Source organism: Mobula hypostoma, chromosome 6 (assembly GCF_963921235.1).
Source record: "Mobula hypostoma chromosome 6, sMobHyp1.1, whole genome shotgun sequence".
NCBI lineage: Eukaryota > Metazoa > Chordata > Chondrichthyes > Myliobatiformes > Myliobatidae > Mobula > Mobula hypostoma.
The window spans coordinates 22,371,963-22,398,690 of record NC_086102.1 but is presented as its reverse complement, the minus strand read 5'-3'; the positions used below and the strand labels follow the sequence as shown (position 1 = coordinate 22,398,690).

Sequence of the window (26,728 nt, the reverse complement as noted above, 5' to 3'; positions counted from 1 at the left end):
TCACATCAAACCTTTAACCAAGCTGCTGGTATCTGCCTTAATGTTCATTTTTGCCTAAATGTCACTTTGATTTTTTAATGAAATCCTGATAAATGCCTTGAGACATTTTGTTATATAAATATGTTATAGACAGGAGGTTATGAAAGAAAATGGACAAGTGAATTTTTGGGCATCAACTCTTAGTGGATTATTCATATGGCTCTTATGAAGACATTTTCATTATCATGAGAGACTTAAGAATATGGAAATGTAAAAATATCACTGAAGACTAAAATCTTAAGAATAAAAAGTAGCTAAATAAGTTAAGAGAACATTGGCCTTTATGGCAAGGGGGTTGAATTATCCTTCAGTATGTGTATATTTTTGGATGTCAACCCTTAGACTCTGAAGAAGTTACACTGCAAATTTACCCCAATAATTCTGGGACTTCGAGGTTTATGTTTCAAGACAAAATCTACGTTATGACTCTAATATAAATGAAAACCATGACTGTCTTCTTTTTTTAATGGGTTCTATTGGGTTTCTTTGTTTTGTAGCTGCCTGTAAGGAGATGAATCTCAAGGTTGTATATAATATGAATACTTTGATAATAAATGTACTTTGAACACTTAACATTGAATTTTGTTTCCAATAATTTCTCTCCCTTTTCCACTGTTCCACCCCCGCCCCCCCCCCAGATTTACCAGTGCTTTAGATCCTTTCAGTAAATCATTAACTATGGTAAACCGTAAGATTGTACCAGGCATACTAACGTGGCCCACAACAACTGTTGTTATCGAAGAAACACAAAATGAAAAATTAAAGGTAACATTTTAAAGATATTAATTGCTTTCTTGTGTAACCAGTAATTTCTTAAAGGAACATAGGACCTAGAATAGGCTAGTGAATCTTGTCATTTTGTGAGTTGTATTTATAGGTTTCATTTCCATTCTAAACTAATCATCGTCTTGTACACTGTTATGAAAACTCCTATGAGAACAAATCTTCTTCCAGCTTTATGATCATCAAAGACTGTCACCATCAAGTCCATGCTCTCTTCTCTCTGCTGCCATCAGGAAGGAGGTACATGTGAAGCTTAAGTTCCTCATCACCAGGTTTAGGAACACTTAATGCCTTTCAAACATCAGGCTCCTGAGCCAGTATGAACAGCTTCACTCAACTCTGAACTGATTCTGAACCTATGGACTCACTTTCAAGGACTTCACAATTCATGCTCTCAGTATTACTTATCTATTTATTTACACAATGTGTTTTACATACTGGTTGTTTGTCAGTCTTTGTTTATGTATAGTTTTCCATTGATTCTATTGTGTTTCTTTGTTTTTCTGTGAATTCTTGCAAGAAAATGAACCTCAGCATAGTATATGTTGACATTTAAGTAGTTTGGTAATAAATATACTTCGAACTTTAGTCCAAGAGCTTCTCAGTTTCTCCAACCTAATCTTATTCCCTTTTCCCTGGAAATATTCTAGTAAAGCTCACAAATTTTCGTCCTGAAATTATGTGACCACAATTAAATGCAGTAACCTAACCTTTTGATTTTAATATGTTCAGTATAATCTATTTTGGTACTCTTTGCCCCTGTAAATCTCATGATTCCATATACTTTACTAATGATACTCTCAGCAGATCTTGCCACTTTCCAGAATTAATGCATATGTGTAATCAATTCCCTCTGACCCTGTACACCTTTAGAATTCTGTCATTTATTATTTGTCACTTATTCTCTTAATTATGCAATTTTATGTTTCAGGCATTGTTAGAAGAATACATAGGGAATTGTCAATTCCCACCTCAACCAGATGCAATCTGCCGCTTTCAACATTGCCAAGGCCATTCTAAGACTCAGATATATTTCTCCGACCCAGATTTCAAGGTAATGGGTTTCATATGTAAGTAGCAGGGGCAGAATATTCTCAAAAACAATTCAAAGTTTGGCAACCTGGCATGATATTTAATTATCAGTTATCTAGCAGACATTTCTGACCTCGTACTCAGCCACAGTTGTGAATAGCCTATTAATCAGTCATTATACTTCATAGATAATGACTGATTTAATAGGCTATTCATTACGCTGCCCAAGCATTGTCCAGAAGATGGGAATGCAAACCACTTTCAAAGAAAAATTTACCAAGGATAATCATGCTCATGGGAAGACCTTTATCGCCCATGTAATGCGACATGGCACGTAACGAATGAACAGTACTTCAAAGAAGTAAAGTAATTTCATGACCTGTAACTTGGACCACTAACCATCTTGATTCGTGTTTTAGGGCTTTATTCAAATGATATGCATCCTACATTGCCGTTTAGAGTACCATATCAACTGTTGGAAAAAATTGAAGGCAGCTTCATTTCAAGATAAAAATGACAAGGTTAGTTTGTTTTAGAAATGAAAGTTGTGTTATTTCTACAGTTAAGTGAATGAGGATGTAATTTTGCGCAAAATGGGTAAATGGATAGTTGAGTTTTGCCGTAACTGGAATCAAAATGTATCCAGCATTGAGATTCACTATTATTAATAAAACTTGAGTTTAATTTTTCTTCCTTTTGATAGTTACTAGAATTCCAAGTGACTTTCTTGATAGTTACTATCCATATACTTATAACATTGGTACAAATTATTACTGTAAAACTATTTATCTTGTCATGATAACAAGATAAACACTTTGACAATATTAAGTCTATTTTTTCTGATTTGGTTTAGTTTAAACTTGATTTTACTACTTAGTTAAGAAGTCACAAGATCAAATTATGTGTCGTTTTAGGTGAATTACAGCAATGAATGAGTAAGTCATCAAGCTGCCCATTCAAACCATTCTTCAGAATATGTATTCATGTCCACAGATAATTCTGTAAGCAACTTCTTACAACTGGCATTGAACTCATTAGCACAAATTGAAGCTTTCAGCCCAAATTTTATTCCATGTACCCAGAAAATGTAAAAATCCTTTCATTGCAAAATTAATTTGATATATCACCATAAGTTTACTCTTCACTGCTCATCTGAAAATCCATTCTGTGCTACATTTTTGAAGAGCAACTTTTCAATATAGGGTCTGTATAACCCTTTTACAATCTGTGTTTGGAATTTAATTCTGAAATTAGTCTTTTCCTACTTGTTACCTTGAATACCTTTAAATTAGGCACATTGAAACTTTAAAAAAGTATTGGTTTCAGCACAGAATCAAGATAAGGCTTTTCAGTGCATATGCAGCTACAATATGTTGTAACTCAGTTTCTGAAACTGTTTTACAAGATGAAAATTGGAAGTCCATCCCAAGGGTGGCACAATGGCACAGCAGTCGCTACACAGTGACCTGTATTCGATCTTAATCTTGGCTACCTTCCTTGTAGAGTTTGCATGTTCTCCATGTGAACACTTGGTTTTTCTCTAGGTGTGGCAACAATGGGCTAGAAGGTTAATTGGGTACTGTATGTTGCCCTTAGTGTTGGTGGGTAGCGGGATGATTGGAAATAAGGGGAAGTTAATGGGTATGTATTCCAGTTGTGTAGTTCAACGATTTGGCTTTGTTGATGGTTGTATTGTACTTTGGGGTTGCATCCAGTGCTGTAACACTGCTCTTGTAATATGTACATTACCCAATTTCCTTTCCCACGTAAATGCTGTGCAGTTGCACGCATTTCTGACTTTTCCAATTTCGCTGCCAAATTTGTTTTCTCCGTATTTAACTAGCTTGCATTGAACTGAACAGGCCACTCATCCTATAATGTTGTGCTGAACCAGCTAAAAAGCAAATCAAAAACACCCAAACAATGATCCCTCCTACCTACACAATGTCCATATCCCTCCAGTTTCCATACATCCATGTGCCTATCTAAACATCCCTTAAAAGCCTCTAAAGTATTTGCCTCTTCACCATTCCAGGCATCCATGACTCTAAGTAAAATACTTATCTTCACGTCTCTCTTGAACCTACCCCTGCTCAGTTTAAATGCATATATGTGTGTGTTTATATGAGGCTTAGTGAGAAATAATCAGATCTGATTCCTGAACTCAGAAATAAATTGTCAATGGAAATGACAGTCCTCTGCAAAGATGTCAGTATGCAGAGCAAGAGAACTGAGTTGTATATGAAACAATTAAGATTAGTTGAAAAATATTCTTAATGTTTTTATTTCTCAAATAATTTATGCCTTTTAATTGAATAGTTTAATATATTTTAAAGTTTTTAACTATCAGTTTCAGCTGTTTATAAATTTCTCTGTTGTGTATAGGTGTCAGATTGGTTCAAGTGTGTGCAGCCTGATATTTAAAATAATTATGCAACATACACAAAATGCTGGAGGAACTCAGCAGGCCAGACAGCATCTATGGAAAAGGGTATAGTCAGCGTTTCGGGCTGAGACCCTACAACAGGACTAATTATACTCGTTTAGAGTTACACTGATCACTGCTTTGTTTATAACTTTGCATTTGTCAGAGCACTTTTTTTTTCTTTGAAGGATTTTCTGAAAGATCCATGTTTCACTCCAGATTGTGGAGGGAAAATTTCCAAAATTGTCATCTATGATTCAAAAGGTTTTGTGAAATGTGAGGTAAGGAATGTATCCAATGAATTAGTTCTAGATCTCAGCATGCATACCACATAAAGACGTTAATTGATTGTTCTGAACAAATGTAGTTTTACTTAATTGAAACTGAGTTGATAGAATAGAGTCAGGCAATAACCTAAAAAGAATAATGGGATACCTAGGATTTGGCCACTTCTTCAGAATTTTCAAAAGTTTTTAGCTATTGTATTTTTGAACTTGCTTTTTAATTTGGAAGAACATTTGCCTCTTGATATTCCCTGCTGAGAAATCTAAAATTTTATTGAATATACTTACATGAATAATTACTAACTCTGGAGATTTTATCATTCAGTGAAAGTAATACCATATTTCAATGAAGTTTCATGATATGTGGAGCTGTTCTTTGTACCATTTTTGGCAAAATAAATTACTTTTTTACTGTTGGGGTTACCAGTTCCATTATTGGCCTTGTGAGATATTTTCTCATTGGTAAGACCCAAGGCCTAAAGACCCACGTGGATTAGTGGAATTATCGTACCTGCAAATGAGCTCAGCATTGGGTAAGGGGTTGGCGGCAAAATGACCAGTGAAAAATGAAAGCAATCAAGCCTTCAATACTGGATATATCATGAAACACTGCAACCCCAAATTTGTGCTAGGGCTGGGATTATGGAAGGATAGTGATAATAGTCATATTCATAGTCATACTTTATTGATCCCGGGGGAAGTTGGTTTTCGTTACAGTTGCACCATAAATAATAAATAGTCATAGAACCATAAATAGTTAAATAGTAATATGTAGATTATGCCAGTAAATTATGAAATAAGTCCAGGACCAGCCTATCGGCTCAGGGTGTCTGACCCTCCAAGGGAGGAGTTGTAAAGTTTGATGGCCACAGGCAGGAATGACTTCCTATGACGCTCTGTGCTGCATCTCGGAGGAATGAGTCTCTGGCTGAATGTACTCCTGTGCCCACCCAGTACATTATGTAGTGGATGGGAGACATTGACAAAGATGGCATGCAACTTAGACAGCATCCTCTTTTCAGACACCACTGTGAGAGAGTCCAGTTCCATCCCCACAACATCACTGGCCTTACGAATGAGTCTGTTGATTCTGTTGGTGTCTGCTACCCTCAGCCTGCTGCCCCAGCACACAACAGTAAACATGATAGCAGTGGCCACCACAGAACATCCTCAGCATCGTCTGGCAGATGTTAAAGGACCTCAGTCTCCTCAGGAAATAGAGACGGCTCTGACCCTTCTTGTAGACAGCCTCAGTGTTCTTAGACCAGTCCAGTTCATTGTCAATTCGTATCCCAGGTATTTGTAATCCTCCACCATGTCCACACTGACCCCCTGGATGGAAACAGGGGTCACTGGTACCTTAGCTCTCCTCAGGTCTACCACCAGCTCCTTAGTCTTTTTCACATTAAGCTGCAGATAATTCTGCTCACACCATGTGACAAAGTTTCCTACCGTAGCCCTGTACTCAACCTCCTCTCCCTTGCTGATGCATCCAACTGTGGCAGAGTCATCCGAAAACTTCTGAAGATGACAAGACACTGTGCAGTCGTTGAAGTCCGAGGTGTAAATGGTGAAGAGAAAGGGAGACAAGACAGTCCCCTGTGGAGCCCCAGTGCTGCTGATCACTCTGTCAGACACACAGTGCTGCAAGCATACATACTGTGGTCTGCCAGTTAGGTAATCAAGAATCCATGATACCAGGGAAGCATCCACCTGCATCGCTGTCAGCTTCTCCCCCAGCAGAGCAGGGCGGGTGGTGTTGAACGCACTGGAGAAGTCAAAAAACATGACCCTCACAGTGCTCGCTGGCTTGTCCAGGTGGGCGTAGACACGGTTCAGCAGGTAGACCATGGCATCCTCAACTCCTAGTCAGGGCTGGTAGGCGACCTGGAGGGGATCTAAGGGTTGCCTGACCATAGGCCGGAGCAGCTCCAGATCAAATCTCTCCAGCGTCTTCATGATGTGAGAGGTCAATGCCACCAGTCTGTAGTCATTGAGGCCGCTGGGGCGCGGCACCTTCGGCACAGGGACGAGGCAGGACGTCTTCCACAGTACAGGAACCCTCCGGAGCCTCAGGCTCATGTTGAAGACATGGCAAAGTACTCCACATAGCTGAGGGGCACAGGCTTTGAGCACCCTGGTACTGACACCATCCGGTCCTGCAGCCTTGCTTGGGTTGAGACGTTTCAGCTGTCTTCTCACCTGTTCAGCTGTGAAGCCCACCATGGTGGTTTCGTGTGGGGAAGGGGTATAGTCATGAGAGCAGGATGGGGGACTGTGAGGAGGGGTAGGAGGGGAGAGTGGAATATGTGTTGGTTGGGGGCAGACAACAGATGACTCGTGGGGGATAGGCAGGGGCCACAATGTCAAATCTGTTAAAAAACAGGTTAAGTTCGTTGGCCCTGTCCACACTGCCTTCAGCTCCTCTGTTGCTAGTTTGCCGGAACCCAGTGATAGTCCTCATCCCCCTCCAGACCTCTCTCATGTTGTTCTGCTGGAGTTTCCACTCGAGCTTCCTCCTGTACCTGTCTTTAGCCTCCCTGATCCTGGCTTTCAGGTCCCTCTGTATTGCCCTTAGCTCCTCCCTATTTCCATCTCTAAACACCCTCTTTTTAGCGTTCAGGATGTCCTTACTGTCCTTTGTTACCCATGGCTTATTATTTGAATAACAAAGGACAGTTCTTGTCGGAACAAGAACTTGTTCCTGCCAGCCCAAAGGCTAATATTGTAATAGCTGCCTGATAATCCATCTTGGCAAAGTTAGGGAAATGAGCAAATTTGAGAAACAGGGATCCAAATTGAAAGTGGTTTATTATTGTCACATGTACTGAGATACAGTGAAAAGCTTGTCATCCATACTATTCATACAGTTCAAATCATTGGGACAGTGGTTTAATTTAATGTCAGGGAATGTATACAGTATACACCCTGAAATCCTTGCTCTTCACAGATGTCCATGAAAAAGAGAAAAAAAAATCCAGAGAATGAATGACAGAAAATGTTAGAACCCCAAAGCACCCCTCCCCCCCCCCACACACACAAGCAGCAGCAAGGCATCACCTCTCACCCTGTCCCCATTTGTTCCAGCATAAAGTATCAGCTGCCCCCCACCACCCACTATGCAACCATAGCCCTCAGAGACTATGATCTATAGTCCATCAACAACTACTGTCCATCCAACACTTCGACATCTCAACATACCCTCTCTCTCACTAACGATTGAAAGAGAGATATGGCTCCTGCCACAGCGAGAGGGGAGGCTGGCGGCTCACTGTTTCAATGTTTCTGCAGTGTCACTTATTCGAGTTCCCGACTCAAGAATCAGCAGACTCTCTCTCATTGTCGCAAGAGAGAGAGATTGCTCAAGTGCGTGGGCCTCCAACGGCTGAGCCTGCTGTCTCGATGTTTCGATCTCCCGCGATGCTTCATTAAGCAACATCAGTGAATAATCAGGTCAGCCTCAGGACCACACCCCAAAAGCGCCCATCTTCCAAGGTTCTCCTGGAGATCCCGAAATGCAGGCAGCTCGGCGGATTCTGAAGAGCAAGAACCCACCATCCATGAAGAACGTAGTTTGAGCACAGCTGTAGATCATGGTCTTCGTCAGAACCCCAGTCACCTTGAAAAGTAAAAAAAAATTCCCAAGAACAGAACATTTAAACTGTTTCGCGGATGAACTGAAAGAAGTCTCCCAGGTCTGCAGGAAGCTAAAGATGCTTTGTGGAGACTTGCATGCGAAAAGGCCATTGTGATTTTCAAAAATAAATTGTTTAAACTACAAGCTGTTGAAAATAAGTTACCGGTCACAGGCAAAAACTAGACAGAACGCCTAATTACTTTCAATAAATTCTAATAGAAATAATTGCACTGACATATTACTTCAGTTCCTTTCTTTGGAGATGCTGCATGACCTGGACAGCATTCTCAGTTTTTCCTCATTTTGCATGAGATTATATTTAACTCCTTGATGCATACTAGCATTTGTGGTTGGAACTACAACTACACAAGGATGCTTTCAAAGCAAATTTTTCATATAAAATACCTAGCAAGCATAGAAAAAAGAAACAGTGGGTCAGTCATTTTGACTGGTGATCCACTGGAGGATAGTTGACCTTAAAGTTAAAAAAGGGAAATACTGTGGATGCTGGAAATCCAAAATAGAACAATACTGCAAACACTGCATTCAGGCAGAATGTGCAAAAACAACTCTCTCCTTTTTCCCACTATTACTTTGATCCTTTGATTATCTTAATGCCCAAAACTCTTTTTGTCTCAGCCTTGAATATATATTATCACCTGAGATTTGCAGTCTTCTACATTGAAGAAATTTCACTTGTTAGACAACCACAAATTAAATTTAAGTCATTTACATCTCAATGCAAATTGTGTTTTTCAGTTTGAGGCTAAAATAATGAAAAACAAAGAATCCTCGAAAGCAGTCATTAAACAGAAATGCTCAAGGTAATGTTCTTTTCTTCATACCAGTTTGAGTAAGTGTTTGTAAAATAGATTTTTCTCATAGAAATCTCCTTGCAGTGATGTTTCTAAATAAATTGTTGAAGTCCATCTTTTATGCAGCTGAGATTTATCTAGCATTAATTTCTTTTCACCAAAGGATTCAGAAAGGCCCTAAGAAACCATTTAAACACAAATGTGTAATACTCACTGCTATTAAACTACCTAATGTTAAAAGAAGTAGTTGCCTGACACCTAATGGAATTTGAAATAAACGTGTCTCTTTTGGTGCATTTCACAAATTGACATACATCAGAGTTTCTTTAATGTAGAACTGAATGATTTTCCATGATATTGAAAACCAAAAAAGAGCTGGAAATCAGAAACAAAACAGAAAATGCTAGAAAAACTCAACAGGTTACGAGCAATACATACAAAATGCTGGAGGAACTTCAGTCGTAGCCCAAAACATTGATTTTTCTTTCATTGCTTTCATTCTCTTTCATAGATGCTGGAGGAACTTCAGTCTCGGCGTAAAATGTTAACTTTTGCTGACTGACCTGCTAAGTTCCTCCTGCATTTTGTATGTGTTACTCTAGATTTCCACATCTGCAGAACCTCTTGAGGTTATACCACATGTGTGGGAAGGGAAGTAGTTTAAATGTGATTGCATGGTTTTGAATATTGGTTGACTCCTATTTAAAAACTGGTGCAATGTCAATGTTTCATTTTTTTACTTTAGTATGTATAATACATACTTTGATAAAAATATTTAAGTGACATCGATTTTACAGAACTTTTTAACACTGCCAATTTAAATCTCTTCCAATTTTTCACCTGTTTCCCCTTTTAAAGAAATAGACTCGAGCACATCGAGTCTTTTTGCTGTATGTTTTTCCTTTAACTAAGTTAATTCTTGTTTTTCTTGAATTGTTAGTTTTTGGTCTTTTCATTGTAATTACAAACCTGAAATAACCATTGCTCACTATATTTCTCATTCTGCAACAGCCTATGCCTGTCATTGCTAATCATAATGTGATTTTTTTTTATCTGTAGTGCTTTGAAGTTAAAGATTAAGGAAGATCGTAAACAAACCAGAAAATTAAGAAAAGAAGCATCAAAATACAATGCTGAAAAGCAAATTAAGGAAAATGCAGAAAAGAATAGTAAGATTGAAGAAACCAATTCTAAAACAGGTAAAAAAAAAAACCTGATTCATAATAATTCTTCACCTTATGAACTAGACCTTCTTAGAAACCTGGCTTAATAAATGGGCATGGAAAATTCCAACAGTAGAGAATCAGTAATATGTTAAATTCCATTATTTATTGTTTTATTATTTAGAGATACAGGCCTATCCAACCCAACAAGCCTGCAGTACCCAATTACACCCACATGACCCGTATGTTTTGCAGTGCGGAAGGAAAGCAGAGCACCCAGATGAACCCCATGTGGTCACAGGAGAATGTACGAGTTCCTTACAGACAGCAGCGGGAACTGAACCCATGTCTCTAGCACTGTGAATCCCATTATGCCAACCATTGCACTACCATGCTGCCGTGTAGTTATGGCTAGTTACAACATTAATTTGGAGAAATCATGTGAAAAGTACATTTTGTTTGAGAATTCCTTGATTTTTGCTCTTAATATAGTGCATTCAAACAAGATGCAAAGGTTATCATCACATACAAAATACTGGAGGAAAATGTTGCCTGGATTGGGGAGCATGCCTTATGAGAATAGCTTGAGGGAACTCGGCCTTTTCTCCTTGGAGTGACGGAGGATGAAAGGTGACCTGATAGAGGTGTACAAGATAATGAGGGGCATTGATTGTGTGGATAGTCAGAGGCTTTTTCCCATGGCTAGCACAAGAGGGCATAGTTTTAAGGTGCTTGGAAGTAGGTACAGAGGAGATGTCAGGTAAGTTTTTTACGCAGAGAGTGGTGAGTGCGTGGAATGGGCTGCCGGCTGCGGTGGTGGAGGTGGAAGCGATAGGGTCTTTTAAGAGACTCCTGGATGGCTACATGGAGCTTAGAAAAATAGAGGGCTATGGATAAGCCTAGGTAGTACTAAGGTAAGGACATGTTCGGCACAGCTTTGTGGGCAGAAGGACCTGTATTGTGCTGTAGGTTTTCTATGTTTCTATGTTTCTTAAAAATCTGCAGATTTTCTCTTGTTTGCAAAAGGTATCATGTATGGTTTACTTCATTTATTCCTCGGTTGCCTTTTATATACAGGTCAATCTTGGAATCCTTTTGGTGATCGAATGCTGCAGTTGATAAATAAAAACAAAGAAAAATTAAAAGCTGGAGAGTGGAATGTTTCAAATCTACTTCAAGAATTACAATCCGACGGGATTCTAAGCAAAGAAGAGTGTGATGATATATCCGCAGGTGCCTCCAAACCATGTCAAGTTATGGGCCAACTTCTCGATCTCATTGTGCAGAAGAATAACAGAGTAAAGACGAGGGCATTCCTTTACACACTTACAAAATGCCAAGAAGTTGACAACAAACTGTTAGATTGGATTAATTGGTTAAATGATGCAGGTAATATAATTGTGTATACAAACCTGAGTATGTAGATACACAACATGTTATCTATATGCAATAGAACTGAAGCCTCCCCAGAGAGTTTGTGCGATGATGAGATAAAGTAACAGGAAGAATGCAGAAATGAATGTGAAAACAAAGGATCTTGTGAACTAAGAACAGGTGTAGCATTCTTTGTTGCCCTTAACCCTGATGTGCCACTGAATAAGATCACAGCTGAGCTGATTCTAAACTCCATAAGACACCCCTGTCCTCTCATGATAACCTTTCGCCTCCACGCTTATCAATCATCTATGTACTTTAGCCTTAAAGGACTACTTCAACCACCCTTTGAAGAGATATATGGCAGGCACGGAGAACTAAAGGAGAGGGCTGTTGAGTATAAAAGATGTGGGGTGATGTTTAAAGTAAAAGTATAAGAAGGCAGTCAGATGCTATGAAATACCATCTGGTGAACAAGGTTAAGGTAGTTAAGATTTTTACGAATATAGTAAAGGTGAACAAATAACTAGGGAAAGAGTAGGGTCCGTTAGGCTCAATTGGTGCATGGAGCCAGAAGGTTAAATGAATATTTTTCATCAGTACTTAGAAGGGAAGCTGACTTTCTAGCTGGAGGTTTCAGAACCTGGTAAGGTGATATTCTAGTGCAAGCATTAAGTAAAGCTGAGATCCTCAGTGATGTAGTGAGCTTAAAGGTGGATAAATCACCAGGACCAGGGTGATACTTATCCCAGGCTGTTGTGTGAGGCAAGGGAAGAGGTTACTAGAGATCTGGCTGCGATTTTTAAATCCTCGCTGGCCAATAGTGAGGTACATAATGACTGGCAGACGACAAATGTGGTTGCCCATTTCAAGAAGGGTTGCAGAGAAAAGCCGGGTGATTACAGATCTGTGAGCCAACCATCAGTAATAGGGAAGTTATTGGTGAAAATTCAGAGGGACAGGATTAATTATCAATTTTAAAGGCAGGTACTGATCAAAGATTGCCAGCATGGCTTTGTCAATGGCAGGTCTTGTCTGACCAATTTGATTAAATGTGAAGAGGTAACAAAATGTATAAATGCAAGAGCTGCAGTTGCTTGAAATTTTGAAAAACAAACAAAGTTCTGCAGGAACTCAGCACATTAGGCAGCATCTATGGAGGGGAATAAACGGTGGCGTTTCTGGCTGGCGTAGCTCAGTAGTACTAAGTGTTAATCGGTAACTGGAAAGACATAATATACAGTACTGTGCTAAAGTCTTAGGCACCCTAGTGTTATAGAAACATAGAAACATAGAAAATAGGTGCAGGAGTAGGCCATTCGGCCCTTCGAGCCTGCACCGCCATTTATTATGATCATGGCTGATCATCCAACTCAGAACCCAGCCTTCCCTCCATACCCCGTGACCCCTGTAGCCACAAGGGCCATATCTAACTTCCTTTTAAACATAGCTAATGAACTGGCCTCAACAGTTTGCTGTGGCAGAGAATTCCACAGATTCACCACTCTCTGTGTGAAGAAGTTTTTCCTAACGTCGGTCCTAAAAGGCTTCCCCTCTATCCTCAAACTGTGACCCCTCGTTCTAGACCTCCCCAACATCGGGAACAATCTTCCCGCATCTAGCCTGTCCAATCCCTTTAGGATCTTATACGTTTCAATCAGATCCCCCCTCAATCTTCTAAATTCCAACGAGTACAAGCCCAGTTCATCCAGTCTTTCTTCATATGAAAGACCTGCCATCCCAGGAATCAATCTGGTGAACCTTCTTTGTACTCCCTCTATGGCAAGGATGTCTTTCCTCAGATTAGGGGACCAAAACTGCACACAATACTCCAGGTGTGGTCTCACCAAGGCCTTGTACAACTGCAGTAGTACCTCCCTGCTCCTGTACTCGAATCCTCTCGCTATAAATGCCAGCATACCGTTCGCCTTTTTCACCGCCTGCTGTACCTGCATGCCCACTTTCAATGACTGGTGTATAATGACACCCAGGTCTCGTTATATATGTGCCTAAACTTTTGCGCCATACTGTATGTTAAGAGGTTTAAGATCTTAACATTCTTAGTCAATTTAAGCAAAAATACAGTGTGGTCTTAACTCCACATTGTTAAGCAGTTAATATCTGTAACTTCCGTCATGAATAGATCTTTGACAAGGTCACACATAGTGAATAATTCAGATGCTCAGGGGCAAATTGCTCAGATTGAGATGTGGGAGGTAGTTCTTTTCAAAATAATCTTGCAAAGGAATTAGGATAAAACCAGTATGGGTTTTTATTTTCTGTAACTGAAACAAACCATCCGATATGTTAGATCATGAAGTTTTTTTGATATGATATAATGCTGCTTGCTGCAAGATGGTAACTAATTTTGAGAATGAGTGAGGGAGGGGAAAATTAGTTTTCTGTTGTTAAAATTATAATGTGATAACAATCTATAATTAAGTTATCAGTTGACAGTCCTAGAAACCTTAAAAGAAAGGCTCTTACAGCAAGCTTTTCAGGAAAGAAATAACAAACATGAAGAAAGGAAAGATGGATAATTAGTATGGAGATGATCACTTTTAGTCTACAGTATTTATTTTCTTCTACAGGGTGTGAAGCAGCAGGATTGTTCTTGCTTCGTTATTCGAAGTTCATAGAGCAATTGGACTTGGACTGTCTACTGAACTTGCTCAAAGTATCTGAGGTAGATCTACCACTATATGACAGCACTAAAGACATGGTAGAACAACTGAAACAGGAATCTCCCACAAAAATCCGTAACTTCATCTGGACCTTGGAAGAGAAAAGAGAGCAATTTCCTTCCTTGCATAATCCTTTAGATCAATATTTTAATACAATGGGTATGTATTTAATTTAATTGCATAATTAATTAAGTTACCAAGATTAATTATATGACGTATTAAATTCTTCAAGATATTTATTGTTTTTTAAATGAAATTTGATAACCTTGTGAAAAGAGCAGAGGGCAAGATAGCTTTGAATTATGATTTTGCTCACAATAATTAGAGATGAACTTATATTGAAATTCATTATAATCCAGACTCTTTCCTTCCTCTGTATCTGGACGTTTGTTTTGGCATTCTAAAAAGTCTAAATTTATCCAGTGTTTCTCCCCCTCATTCACACCTTGGTACACTAATGGATAGTCCTGCTGCTTTTTCAGTATTTTCCTGGAGATTGGAACTCAACTTCATGGTCCACCGGTCGATAACCAAAGCACTGAACCCTTTAGACCTCAGCTCCTATCTTATATGCTGTTGTTATAATCAGACTCATGAAAATTTTACATACTTTCTGCATTGAGTAAATATGCCAAGTCTTGAATCTCAGGAGGTCATTTTGAATGCAGTAGCAATTGAGCTCTTGGTTTATTTTTTTTTCTCTGTTTATTTCCATTGATGCTTGATGTGTTCCTGTTTGCTGTTTTGCTTACGGATCTGAACCCTTTTTCATTTTGTGCATGCCTCCTCTGTGAAAAACATTTGTTTCTGTTGAGATGTTTGTTTCTGCTTGATTAATAATTGCCATACAACTCAAAATTATTTCTGTTTTGTAGTGTCTCTTCAGTGATAAAAATTCATGTTATGTTGCTTGAAATACCATAAAAGTGTCCCAGAGAGTTGCATAGAACGTAAAAGAGAATAACATTTACATAGTTATTGCTAGTTTTGTCAGAGAAAGGTACTTTGTGAAGATAATATTGTTTTGTTGCTATTGTAGCTAGGATGTCAAAATGTACAGGTGTAAACTTAACATTGAATCAGCAATTTCACTTTACTTCTGTTATCATGTTAGTGTTTTGTTTGCTGTTATTTTTCTAGAAAAATTATTTTGGATTTTTGCTCTTTATTTATATAGATGCTCCTTGTACTGTACTAAAGAAACAAGAAAATGAAGAATTACCTGTAAGTTGCTTGACAAACATTCCTTTTGAAATTTATTTCAAATGAAAAAACTGAAGTTGAAATGGTTCTTACGGTACTTGCCTCTTAGATTACTGTTTCATTACTGTAAAGTCACATTCATTACCAGTAGACAAGTCTAGTTCCACCTGGAGTAAATGTGTAATGCTGCTAGCTGGTTTTGGAGAGAACACAGGTCAGATTTGGACAGATTTAATGTGAGGTGAGGCAGATATATTTACTCTGGTTTAGAGAAAACTGATAAGAAATCACAAATCATTTATTTAAAATTTACATTTATCTTCAAGGTACTCTTTAAGGTGCTACACAGCTTTCTAGTACAACTTGTGTATGTTGGGGAAATCTAGCAGCTAATTTTCAGGCACATTTGGAACCAACAGCAAGAAAATAATGGCCAGATAAGATTTTTGATGTCATTTACAGGGCATTTGATGACCAGGAAATAACATAAGAAATAGAAGCAGTTGGTCCCTTTCACCTGCTCTCTTCCAAGAGGTGATATGGTATACAAGGCAGCACTACATAGAAACATCGAAAACCTACAACACAATACAGGCCCTTCGGCCCACAATGCACTACTGAACATGTACTTACTTCAGAAATTACTGAGGGTTACCCATAGCCCTCTATTTTTCTAAGCTCCATGTACCTATCCGGGAGTCTTTTAAAAGACCCTATCATACCCGCCTCCACCACCGTCGCCGGCAGCCCATTCCACTCACTCACCACTCTCTGCGTTAAAAAAAAACTTACCCCTGACATCTCCTCTGTACCTACTTCCAAGCTTCTTAAAACTGTGCCCTCTCGTGTTAGCCATTTCAGCCCTGGGAAAAAGCCTCTGACTATCCACACGATCACTACACCTCATCATCTTATACACCTCTATCAAGTCACCTCTCATGCTCTGTTGCTCCAAGGAAAAAAGGCCAAGTTCACTCAACCTATTCTCATAAGGCATGCTCCCCAATGCAGGCGATATCCTTGTAAATCTCCTCTGCACCCTTTCTATGGTTTCCACATCCTTCCTGTAGTGAGGTGACCAGAACTAAGCACAGTATTCCAAGTGGGGTCTGACCAGGATCCTATAAAGCTGTAACATTACCCCTCAGCTCTTAAACTCAATCCCACGGTTGATAAAGGCCAATGTAACATATGCCACAGAGTCAACCTGCGCAGCAGCTTTGAGTGTCCTATGGACTCGGACCCCCTCTCATCCTCCACACTGCCAAGAGTCTTACCATTAATACTATATTCTGCCATCATATTTGACCTACCAAAATGAACATCCTCACACTTATCTGGGTTGAACTCCATGTGCCACTTCTCAGCCCAGTTTTGCATCCTATCAATGACCCTCTATAACCCCTGACAGTCCTCCACACTATACACAACACCCCCAATCTTTGTGTCATCAGCAAATATACTAACCCATCCCTCCACTTCCTCACCCAGGTCATTTATAAAAATCACGAAGAGAAGGGGTCCCAGAACAGATCTCTGTGGCACACCACTGGTCACCGACTTCCATGCAGAATATGACCCATCCACAACCACCCTTTGTCTCCTGTGGGCAAGCCAATTCTGGATCCACAAAACAAGGTCCCCTTGGATCCCATGCCTCCTTATTTTCTCAGTAAGCTTTGCATGGGGTACCTTATCAAATACCTTGCTGAAATCCATATACACTACATATACTGCTCTTCCTTCATCAATGTGTTTAGTCACATCCACAAAAAGTTCAATCAGGCTCGTAAGGCACAACCTGCCTTTGACAAAGCCATGCTGACTATTCCTAATCATATTATGCCTCTCTAAATATTCATAAATCCTGCCTCTCAGGACATTCTCCATCAACTTGCCAACCACTGAAGTAAGACTCACTAGTCTATAATTTCCTGGGCTATCTCTACTCCCTTCCTTGAATAAGGGAACAAAATCTGCAACCCTCCAATTCTCTGGCACCTCTCCCGTCCCGATTGATGATGCAAAGATCATTGCCAGAGGATCAGCAATATCCTCCCTCGCTTCCCACAGTAGCCTGGGGTATATCTCGTCCAGTCCCGGTGACTTATCCAACTTGATGCTTTCCAAAAACTCCAGCACATCTCTTTCTTAATGTCTATATGCTCAAGATTTTCAGTCCACTGCAAGTCATCCCTATAATCACCAAGATACTTTTCCATAGTGAATATTGATGCAAAGTATTCATTAAGTACCTCTACTATCTCCTCCGGTTCCATACACACTTTTCCACTGTCACATTGATTGGTCCTATTCTCTCACATCTTATCCTCTTGCTCTTCACGACTTTGTAGAATGCCTTGGGGTTTTCCTTAATCCTGTCCACCAAGGCCTTCTTATGGCCCCTTCTGGCTCTCCTAATTTCATTCTTAAGCTCCTTCTTGCTAGCCTTATAATTTTCTAGATCTGTATCATTACCTAGCTTTTTGAACCTTTCGTAAGTTTTTCTCTTCTTCTTGACTAGATTTTCAACAGCCTTTGTACACCACGGTTTCCGTATCCTACCATCCTTTCCCTGTCTCATTGGAACGTACCTATGTAAATATCCACTGAACATTTACCACATTTCTGCCATACACTTCCCTGACAGCATCTGCTCCCAATTTATACTTCCAAGTTCCTGCCTGATAGCTTCATATTTCACCTTACTCCAATTAAACGCTTTCCTAACTTGTCTGTTTACTATCCCTCTCCCATGTTATGGTAAAGGAGATAGAATTATTAGATTAGATTAGATCAGATTCAACTTTATTGTCATTGTGCCGAGTACAGATACAAAGCCAATGAAATGCAGTTAGCATCTGACCAGCAATTTAAAGAATAGTGTTATTTACAAAATAATTGCAAATAAAAAGTAAGTGCTACAGCACACAAATATAAAAGTATTGAGACAGTACAATATGGGTGCAATACTGCTTAGCGCTGTGATTACTATCTCCAAAATGCTCTCCCACTGAGAGACTTGACACTTGACCAGGTTCATTTCCGAATACCAGATCAAGTACAGCCTCTTCTCTTGTAGGCTTATCTACATATTGTGTCAGGAAACCTTCCTGAACACACCTAACAAACTCCACCCCATCCAAACCCCTTGGTCTAGGAGGATGCCAATCAATATTTGAGAAATTAACATCTCCCACCATGATGACCCTGTTATTATAACGCCTTTCCAGAATCTGTCTCCCTATCTACTCCTCGATGTCTCTGTTACTATTGGGTGGTCTATAAAAAAGCACCCAGTAGAGTTATTGACCCCTTCCTATTCCTAACTTCCACCCACAGAGACTCAGTAGACAATCCCTCCATGACTTGACTTCCTCCTTTTCTGCAGCCATGACACTATCTCTGATCAGCAGTACCACGCCCCCACCTCTTTTGCCTCCCTCCCTCTCCTTTCTGAAACATCTAAAGCCTGGCACTCGAAGTAACCACGCCTGTCCTTGAGCCATCCAAGCCTCTGTAATGGCCACAACATCATAGCTCCAAGTACTGATCCACGCTCTAAGCTCATCCACTTTGTTCATAATGCTTCTTGCATTAAATTGGACACATCTCAAACTATCATCTGAGTGCATCCCTTTCCTCCCTCTCACACTGCCAACAAGCTTTCTCCATTTTGAGCCAACCACCCCTTCCTCCGTCTCTTTCCCACCCCCCAGCACTTCTAGTTTAAACTCTCCCCAATAGCCTTAGCAAACCTCTCTGCCAGGATGCTGGTCCCCCTGGGATTCAAGTGCAACCTGTCCTTTTTGTACAGGTCACGCTTGCCCCAGAAGTGGTCCCAATGATCCAGAAATCTGAATCCCTGCCGCCTGCTCCAATCCCTCAGCCACGCACTTATCCTCCACTTCACTCTATCACTGTCGCATGACACAGGCAAGTAATCCCAAGAAAACTACCTTTGAGGTCCTGCTTCTCAACTTCCTTAACTCCCTGTAGTCTGTTTTCAGGACCTCCTCTTTTTTCCTACCTATGTCATTGGTGCCAATATGTACCACAACCTCTGGCTGTTCTCCTTCCCACTTCAGGATTTCGTGGACGCGATCAGAAACATCCTGGACCCTGGGACCCTGGCACCTTGCAGGCAAACTGCTATCCATGTTTCTTTCCTGCATCCACAGAATCACCTGTCTGATCTCCTAACTATAGAGTCCCCTATCACTGCTGCCATCCTCTTCCTTTCCCTACCCTTCTGAACCACAGGGCCAGACTCTGTGCCAGAGGTGCGGCCACTGTTGCTTTCCCCAGATAGGTCGTCCCCTACAACAGTACTCAAACAGGAGTACTTATTGTTAAGGGGGACAGCCACAGGGGTACTCTCTAGTATCTGACTCTTGCCCTTCCCTTTCCTGACTGTTGCCCACTTATCTGTCTTCTGAGGCCCCAGTATGACTACTTGCCTGTAGCTCTTCTCCATTACCTCTTCACTTTCCCTGACTAGACAAAGGTCATTGAGCTGCATCTCCCGTTCTCTTACCCGGTCCCTAAGCAGCTGCAGCTTGACACTCCTGGCACAGATGCGGTCATCCAGGAGGCTGGGAGTCACCAGACAGCCCACATCTGACACCCAGTACAGAACAACAGCCTCACAGACATCCTTTGTATTCCTCACAAGTAGCTTACCTCTCCTCAACCCGTTATTGCCTGAGCCCCGTTGAACCAAAGCCTTTCTACTCTGTCGCCAGCTCCTCTGATACACACTCTATAAATCTGTCTTCTTTTAAATCCTTCCCACTGGTCTAACTCGCTGATGTCACGTGCTTGCACAATCATGCCTCAGTCAAACCGCTGAGGAAAACACTGTCTTCTATTAAATCCTTACCACCAGTCTAACTCATTGACATCCACACACTTGCGCAGTCGTGCCTCGATCAAATCACTAAGGAAAAAACTGTCTTTTAAATCCTTCTTGCCGGTCTAACTCGCTGATGTCCATGCGCTTGCACAGTCGTGCCTCGATCTACCTCAGAACTAAACTGATAAATCTACTTAGATCATACGTTTCAGTGTTCTGGAACCACAGAAGCTTCAAGTGCATTTGCATCACTAACACAGCCTTTTATTTTAGAAAATAAAGCAAAGCTGAGATGAATATCAATGTGTTCAGTATAGACAAAAGAAAATCTGCAGATGCTGAAAATCCAAGCAACACACACAAAATGCTGAATGAATGCTGCTGAGTTCCTCCAGCATTTTGTAAGTGTTCAGTTTAGACATAGATTTGTTTAAAATCCATATACTTGATCTTGAAAGAAGGAAGGTGAACAGACCAATTAAATTTAAATACTTCATGGCATTGTTGTGAAAGAAATGGACTATCAAGTGAAGTAATGTCCCAAATTGCAGTAATTTGGATTAGTATTGGAATAAAAATTATAAACTTTAGAAGAATTATCATCAGATGTGAGATTGGCCAGCTAGACTGTATCATTTTTTTCCTATTTTGGATTGCCTTTTATGTTGTAGACTACGCTCAGTGGCTACATTATTAGATACACTTGTACACCTACTCAATAATGCAAATGTCTAATCAGCCAATCTGGTGGCAGCAACTCAGCACTTTTATGCATGCAGACATGGGCAAGAGGTTCAATTGTTCTTCTGACCAAACAGAAAAATGGGGAAGAAATGTGATCTCAATGACTCTGACCGTGGAATGATTGTTGGTGCCGGACAGAGTGCTTTGAGTATCTCAGAAACTGCTGATCTCTTGGGATTTCCATGCAGAACAGTCTCTAGAGTAGGGGTTCCCAACCAGGGGTCCATGGACCTCTCGGTTAATGGTAGGGGTGTGTGGCATAAAAATGGTTGGAACTTCTTCTCTAGGGTTTACAGAGAATGATGTGAAAAACAAAAAGCATTTAGTGAGCAGTAGTTCCATAGACGAAAATACTTTGTTAATGGGAGAGCTCAGAGGAGAATGGGCAGACTGGTTCAAGCTGACAGGAAGGCAGCAGTAACTCAAATAACCACGCGTTAGAGCAGTGGTGCACAGAAGAACATCTCTGAATACACGACATGTCAAACCTGGAAGTGGATGGGCTTTAGCAGCGGTAGATCAGAAACACACACTCAGTGGCCACTGAGTGTAGTACTTTAAAATGGTATAACTAAGCAATATTAGCAAGGTTCTTTCACATCAGGCAAGGGAGGCTGAGTACTCCTTTCTGCAATGCAGTTACAGTTAAAAATCTGTATGGCAAATGCAGCATCAGTCCTACCTGCAGATAAACAAAGCAAATGTAGACGTCTCCAAATTCTGCTTTTATCTGAGTTCCTTTAATGATTAAGAATAATACAACCTTAGCGATGCGACACAAAATCCAATGGCCATAATGTATTCCTTTCTAGTAGTCCCTGGATTTTATCATGCCAAGACACGTGTTTTTAATAAAATAGGGCAAGGGGTGTTCTTAATGCTTAGGAATAACGAGTGGAATTTATAAACACGTGTATTTTTGATATATAAAATTCTTTGTCAAAACGTGTTATACCTTTTGGAGCCCCAGTTCATTAAAAGATGCCATAAGAATGATTAGTGCTTTGAGAGATGACCATTCTTAATTTCAATGCACTCTAATGCCAGATGTTGATTGATTATTTGGTTTCCTTGCAGAATACTGGCCTTAAAAGTAAAATTCGAAACAGAAAAAAGAAGCCAAAGGATTCAAAGGTTAGTACATTTTGATTGTTGTTGGCCATCTCACCATTGCTGGTTTGTTTTGATAACTTTATGTGAATGTGCCTAAGATTTTCTATTTTCCCAGCTGCCTCCGCCAGCTTTTTATACTGGCTATCCTCCCACTATTCTTTCAGTCCAGATGAAGGGTCTCAACCCAAGGTTTTGATTGTCAACTTTCCTTCCAGCTTGATTCTTGTAGACCAGTCACTGAAAACCATTGTGGTTTCAGCAAATACTTATGAAGGCAAATGGTATGTTGGTCACCTTTGTAAGACCATAAGATGTAGGAGCAGAATTAGGCCATTTGGCCCATTGAGTCTACTTTGCTATTTCAGTGTGGCTGATCCATTTCCCTTTTGGCCCCAAGCTCCTGCCTTCTTCCCGTATCCCTTCATGCCCTGACCAGTCAAGAATCTATCAACTTGTGCCTTAAGTATGCATAAAGACTTGGCCTCCACAGCTTGCTGTGGCAAAGAATTCCACAGATTCACCACTCCCTGGCTAAAGAAATTCCTCCTCATCTCTGTTCTAAAAGATGCCCCTCTATTCAGAGGCTGTGTCTTCTAGTCATAGGAAATGTCCTCTCCACATCCACACTATCTAGGCCTTTCACCATTTGATAGGTTTCAATGAGGTCACCCTCGTTCTTCTGGATTCCAGTGAGTACAGGCCCAGAGCCATCAAACGCTCTTCATATGACAAGCCATTCAATCCTGGAATCATTTTTGTGAACCTCCTTTGAACCCTCTCCAGAGTCAGCGCATCCTTTCTAAGATAAGGAGCCCAAAACTGCACACAACACTCCAAGTAAGGCCTCACCAGTGCTTTATGAAGTCTCAACTTTACATCCTTGCTTTTATATTCTAGTCCTCTTGAAATGAATGCTAACATTGCATTTGCCCTCCTCACTACAGACTCAACCTGTAAATTAACTTTAGGAAATACTGCACAAGGGCTCCCAAGTCCCTTTGCACCTCTGATGTTTTGTATTTTCTCTCCATTTAGAAAATAGTCAATCCTTTCATTTCTTCTACCGTAATGCATGACCATACACTTCCTGACACTATTCCAATTGACATTTCTTTGCCTATTCTGCCAATCTGTCTAAGACCTTCTGTAGCCTCTCTACTTCCTCAAAACTACCTGTCCCTCCACCTATCTTCATATCATCTGCAAACATTGCAACTAACCATCAATTACATTATCCATCATTGACATATAACGTAAAAAGAATCAGTCTCAACGTAGGCCCCTGTGGAACTCCACTAGACACTGGCAGTCAACTAGAGAAGGCTTTTCAAAAGTTCTCTGAAAATCCAAATATACAATATCAACTGATTCTCCTTTGTCTATCCTGCTTGTTATTTCTTCAAAGAATTCCAACAGATCTGTCAGGCAAGATTTTCGCTTGAGGAAACCTTGATGACAACAGCCAATTATATCATGTGCCTTTAAGTACCTTGAGACCTAATCCCAGATATAATCTTTGTAAGAGGTCTTGCATTGAGTAGTAAAAATTGTCTTACTACAATCATATGGGGCTTTAGTGAATCTATACATGGATTTTTGCGTAGTATTTCTCTTAATCTGGATATACACTGTGGAGGAAGTGAAGCAAAGATTCATTAGATAGATTCTAGTGATTGTAAGTCCGTAAGACGTAGGAGCAGAATTAGGCCATTCGGCCTTTTGAGCATGCTCCACCATTCAATTAAGTCTGATTTATAATTTCTTCTCAATCCCATTCTCCTGCCTTCTTCCAGTAACCCAATAACCTTTGATGCCCTTACTAATCGATAAACTATCTAACTATTCTGCTTTAAGTATATTCATTGACTTGGCCTCTACACCGCCTGGTGTAATGAATTCCACAGATTCACCTCACTCCAGCTAAAGAAGTACCTCCTCATCTCTGTTCTAAAGGGACGTTCTTTTATTCCAAGACTATGCCCTCTGATGATAGACTCTCCCACTATTGGAACATATGGAACATCCTCATCCCGTCCATTCTGTCCAGGTTTTTCAATATTCAGCAGGTTTCAATGAGGTCCCCTTCTCCAGTTCCTCCGATCTCCATCAAGTACAGGTCCAAGAGCTATCAAACATTCCTCATATGTAACCCTTTCATCCCCAAGATTATTCCCGTAAAAATCCTCTGGACCCCTTACAATGTTTGGAATCCCTTAACTGAGAACATCCCTTCTCAGATAAACTGCTCAGAGTTCTCAAAATGAAGTCTGGCCAATGCCTTATAAAGCCTCAGCACTACATCCTTGCTTTTAAATTCTAGTCCTCTTGAAATGAATGTTAGAATTGTGTTTCCCTTTCTTACTTCCGACTTAACTTGCAAGTTGGCCTTTAAGGAATTGTGCACTAGGACTCCCAAGTCCCTTTGCACCTCTGATTTCTGAATTTACTCCCCATTTAGAAAATGGGGAGTTTATGCCTTTACTGGGGGGTTTATGCCTTTATTCCTTTTACCAAAGTACATGTCTCTGTACTTCCCTACATTATTTTACATCTGACATTTCTTTGCTCGTTCTTCTAATGTGTCTTAGTCTCTCTGCAGACTCCCTGCTATGTCAACACTACCGCTCTCCACTTACCTTTGCATTCCTTGGCCACAAAGCCATCAATTCTGTCATCCAGATCATTAGCACATAAAGTAAAAAGTGGCAGACCCAAAGTAAAGTACAAAGTAAAAATTTTATTATCAGAGTATTACATGTCACCACATACAACCCTGAGATTTTTTTTCCTGCGGGCATAGTTAGTAAATCTATAGAACAGTAACTAAACAGAATCAATAAACAACAAACTGTGCAAATGCAGTGTAAGTAAATAGCAATAAATAATGAGTATGAAATAACAAGATAAAGAGTCCTGAAAGTGAAGCAATTGGTTGTGGGAACATCAGAAATAGAATGAGTATAGTTATCTCCTTTTGTTCAAGAGCCTGATGGTTGAGGGGTAGTAACTGTTCTTGAACCTGGTGGTGAGAGTCCTGAGGCATTTGTACCAACACCAACACCACCATCTGAGGAACACCGCTAGTCACCGGCAGCCAACTGGGAAATGCCCCCTTTATTCCCACTCTGCTTTCTGCTAGTCAGCCAATCCTCTCTCCATGCTAGTACCTTTCCTCTAATACCATGCTGAATTTGACTCCCCTTATCAGCCAAAATTGCCTTGTTTAACAACCTTGTGCATTATACCTTGTTAAAGGTCATTTGAAACTCCCAAGAAAAGCAACATCTACTGACTCTTCTTTCTCTATCCTACTTATTATTTTCTCAAAAAAGTAACAAATTTGTAAGGCAAGATAAGGTCTCCACTTTATTGGCACAACATTACCCTCCCTCAGAGGCATTTATACTGGCAGACTTCAAAAGAAGGCTACTTGTATTACAAAGGATCCCACTCATCCTGGACATCACCTGTTTTCCCCTCTACCTTCTGGGAAGAGATACAGAGCATTAAGGACGAAAACAAAGAGACTCCTTAACAGCTCCTACCCACAAGCAGTGAAATGTGTAACACCCCCTTCCCTTCTGCCCCCTCCTAAGACCGCGGCGGCTAAATGCATCACACTTTCAGGAATGGCAGGTGTGCAATAGTCCTACCCCCCCCCCCATCCATATGTTATTAATTTTGGACTGCACTCCTGAGGTTTTAGAGTTTATTTTATGTATATATTCTTTATCATGCTGCAAAACGTTGAGCTGCTAAACTGTGTTTCATTGCTCCACAACAATGACAATAAAGATCTTCTTCTTCTTCTTCTTCTTCTTTACAAAGCCATGCTGACTTCGGCCTATTTTATTGTGTGCTCCCAAGCACTGTGGAGCCTCATCCTTAATAGTGGACTCTAAAAGCTTACAATCACAGATGTCAGACTAACTGGTCTATAATTTCTTGTGTTTTCTCTCCCTCCCTTCTTAAAGAGTAGAATAATATTTGCAATTTTCCAGTCCGGTGGAACCATTCCTGACTCTAGTAACCAATGAAAGATCAATACTAATGTCTCTACAATCTCTTCAGATACCTCTTTCAGAACCCTTGGGTGTAATCTTTATGGTCCTGGTAACTTATCTCCCTTAAGACTTTTTATCTTCCCAAGTACCTTCTCCTTAGCAGTAATAACTACACTCACTTCTGCCCATGATCCTCTTGAATTTCTGGCATGTTGCTGGTGTCTTCCACGCTGAAGACTGATATAAAATACTTATTCATTCAGTTCATCTATTTTTTCTTGGTTCCCCATTACTGCTTCAGCGTCATTTTCCAGTGGTCCAATGTCTACCTCATCCTTTCTTTTACTCTTTATATATCTGAGGAAACATTTTGTATTCAGTTTTAATTACTAGCTATCTTATTTTCATATTTCATCTTTTCTCTTCACTGCTTTTTAGTTGCCTTCTTCTGTTGTCTATTTTTTTTAATTTCCTATCATCTAGCTACCTCCTAATTTTTGCAATATTATATGCCCTCTCTTTTGCTTTCATGCTGTCTTTGATTTCCCTCATCAGCCAAAATGCCCTCTCCTT

General features: G+C 40.2%; 1 protein-coding gene across 7 annotated transcripts in view; it reads left to right on the top strand.

Moving 5' to 3' along the window:
* The window catches only part of ttc3 (tetratricopeptide repeat domain 3), a 138,508-nt gene that overhangs the window by 60,456 nt on the left and 51,324 nt on the right, over positions 1–26,728 (top strand). For all 7 annotated transcript variants that reach the window (XM_063050404.1, XM_063050403.1, XM_063050402.1 and 4 more), the window contains 10 exons: positions 678–804; positions 1,754–1,876; positions 2,274–2,375; positions 4,468–4,560; positions 8,960–9,024; positions 10,075–10,214; positions 11,256–11,567; positions 14,144–14,395; positions 15,414–15,460; positions 22,116–22,172. In XM_063050404.1, the coding sequence (XP_062906474.1) occupies positions 678–804; positions 1,754–1,876; positions 2,274–2,375; positions 4,468–4,560; positions 8,960–9,024; positions 10,075–10,214; positions 11,256–11,567; positions 14,144–14,395; positions 15,414–15,460; positions 22,116–22,172 (1,318 nt within the window). The remainder of the gene's footprint in view (positions 1–677; positions 805–1,753; positions 1,877–2,273; positions 2,376–4,467; positions 4,561–8,959; positions 9,025–10,074; positions 10,215–11,255; positions 11,568–14,143; positions 14,396–15,413; positions 15,461–22,115; positions 22,173–26,728) is intronic.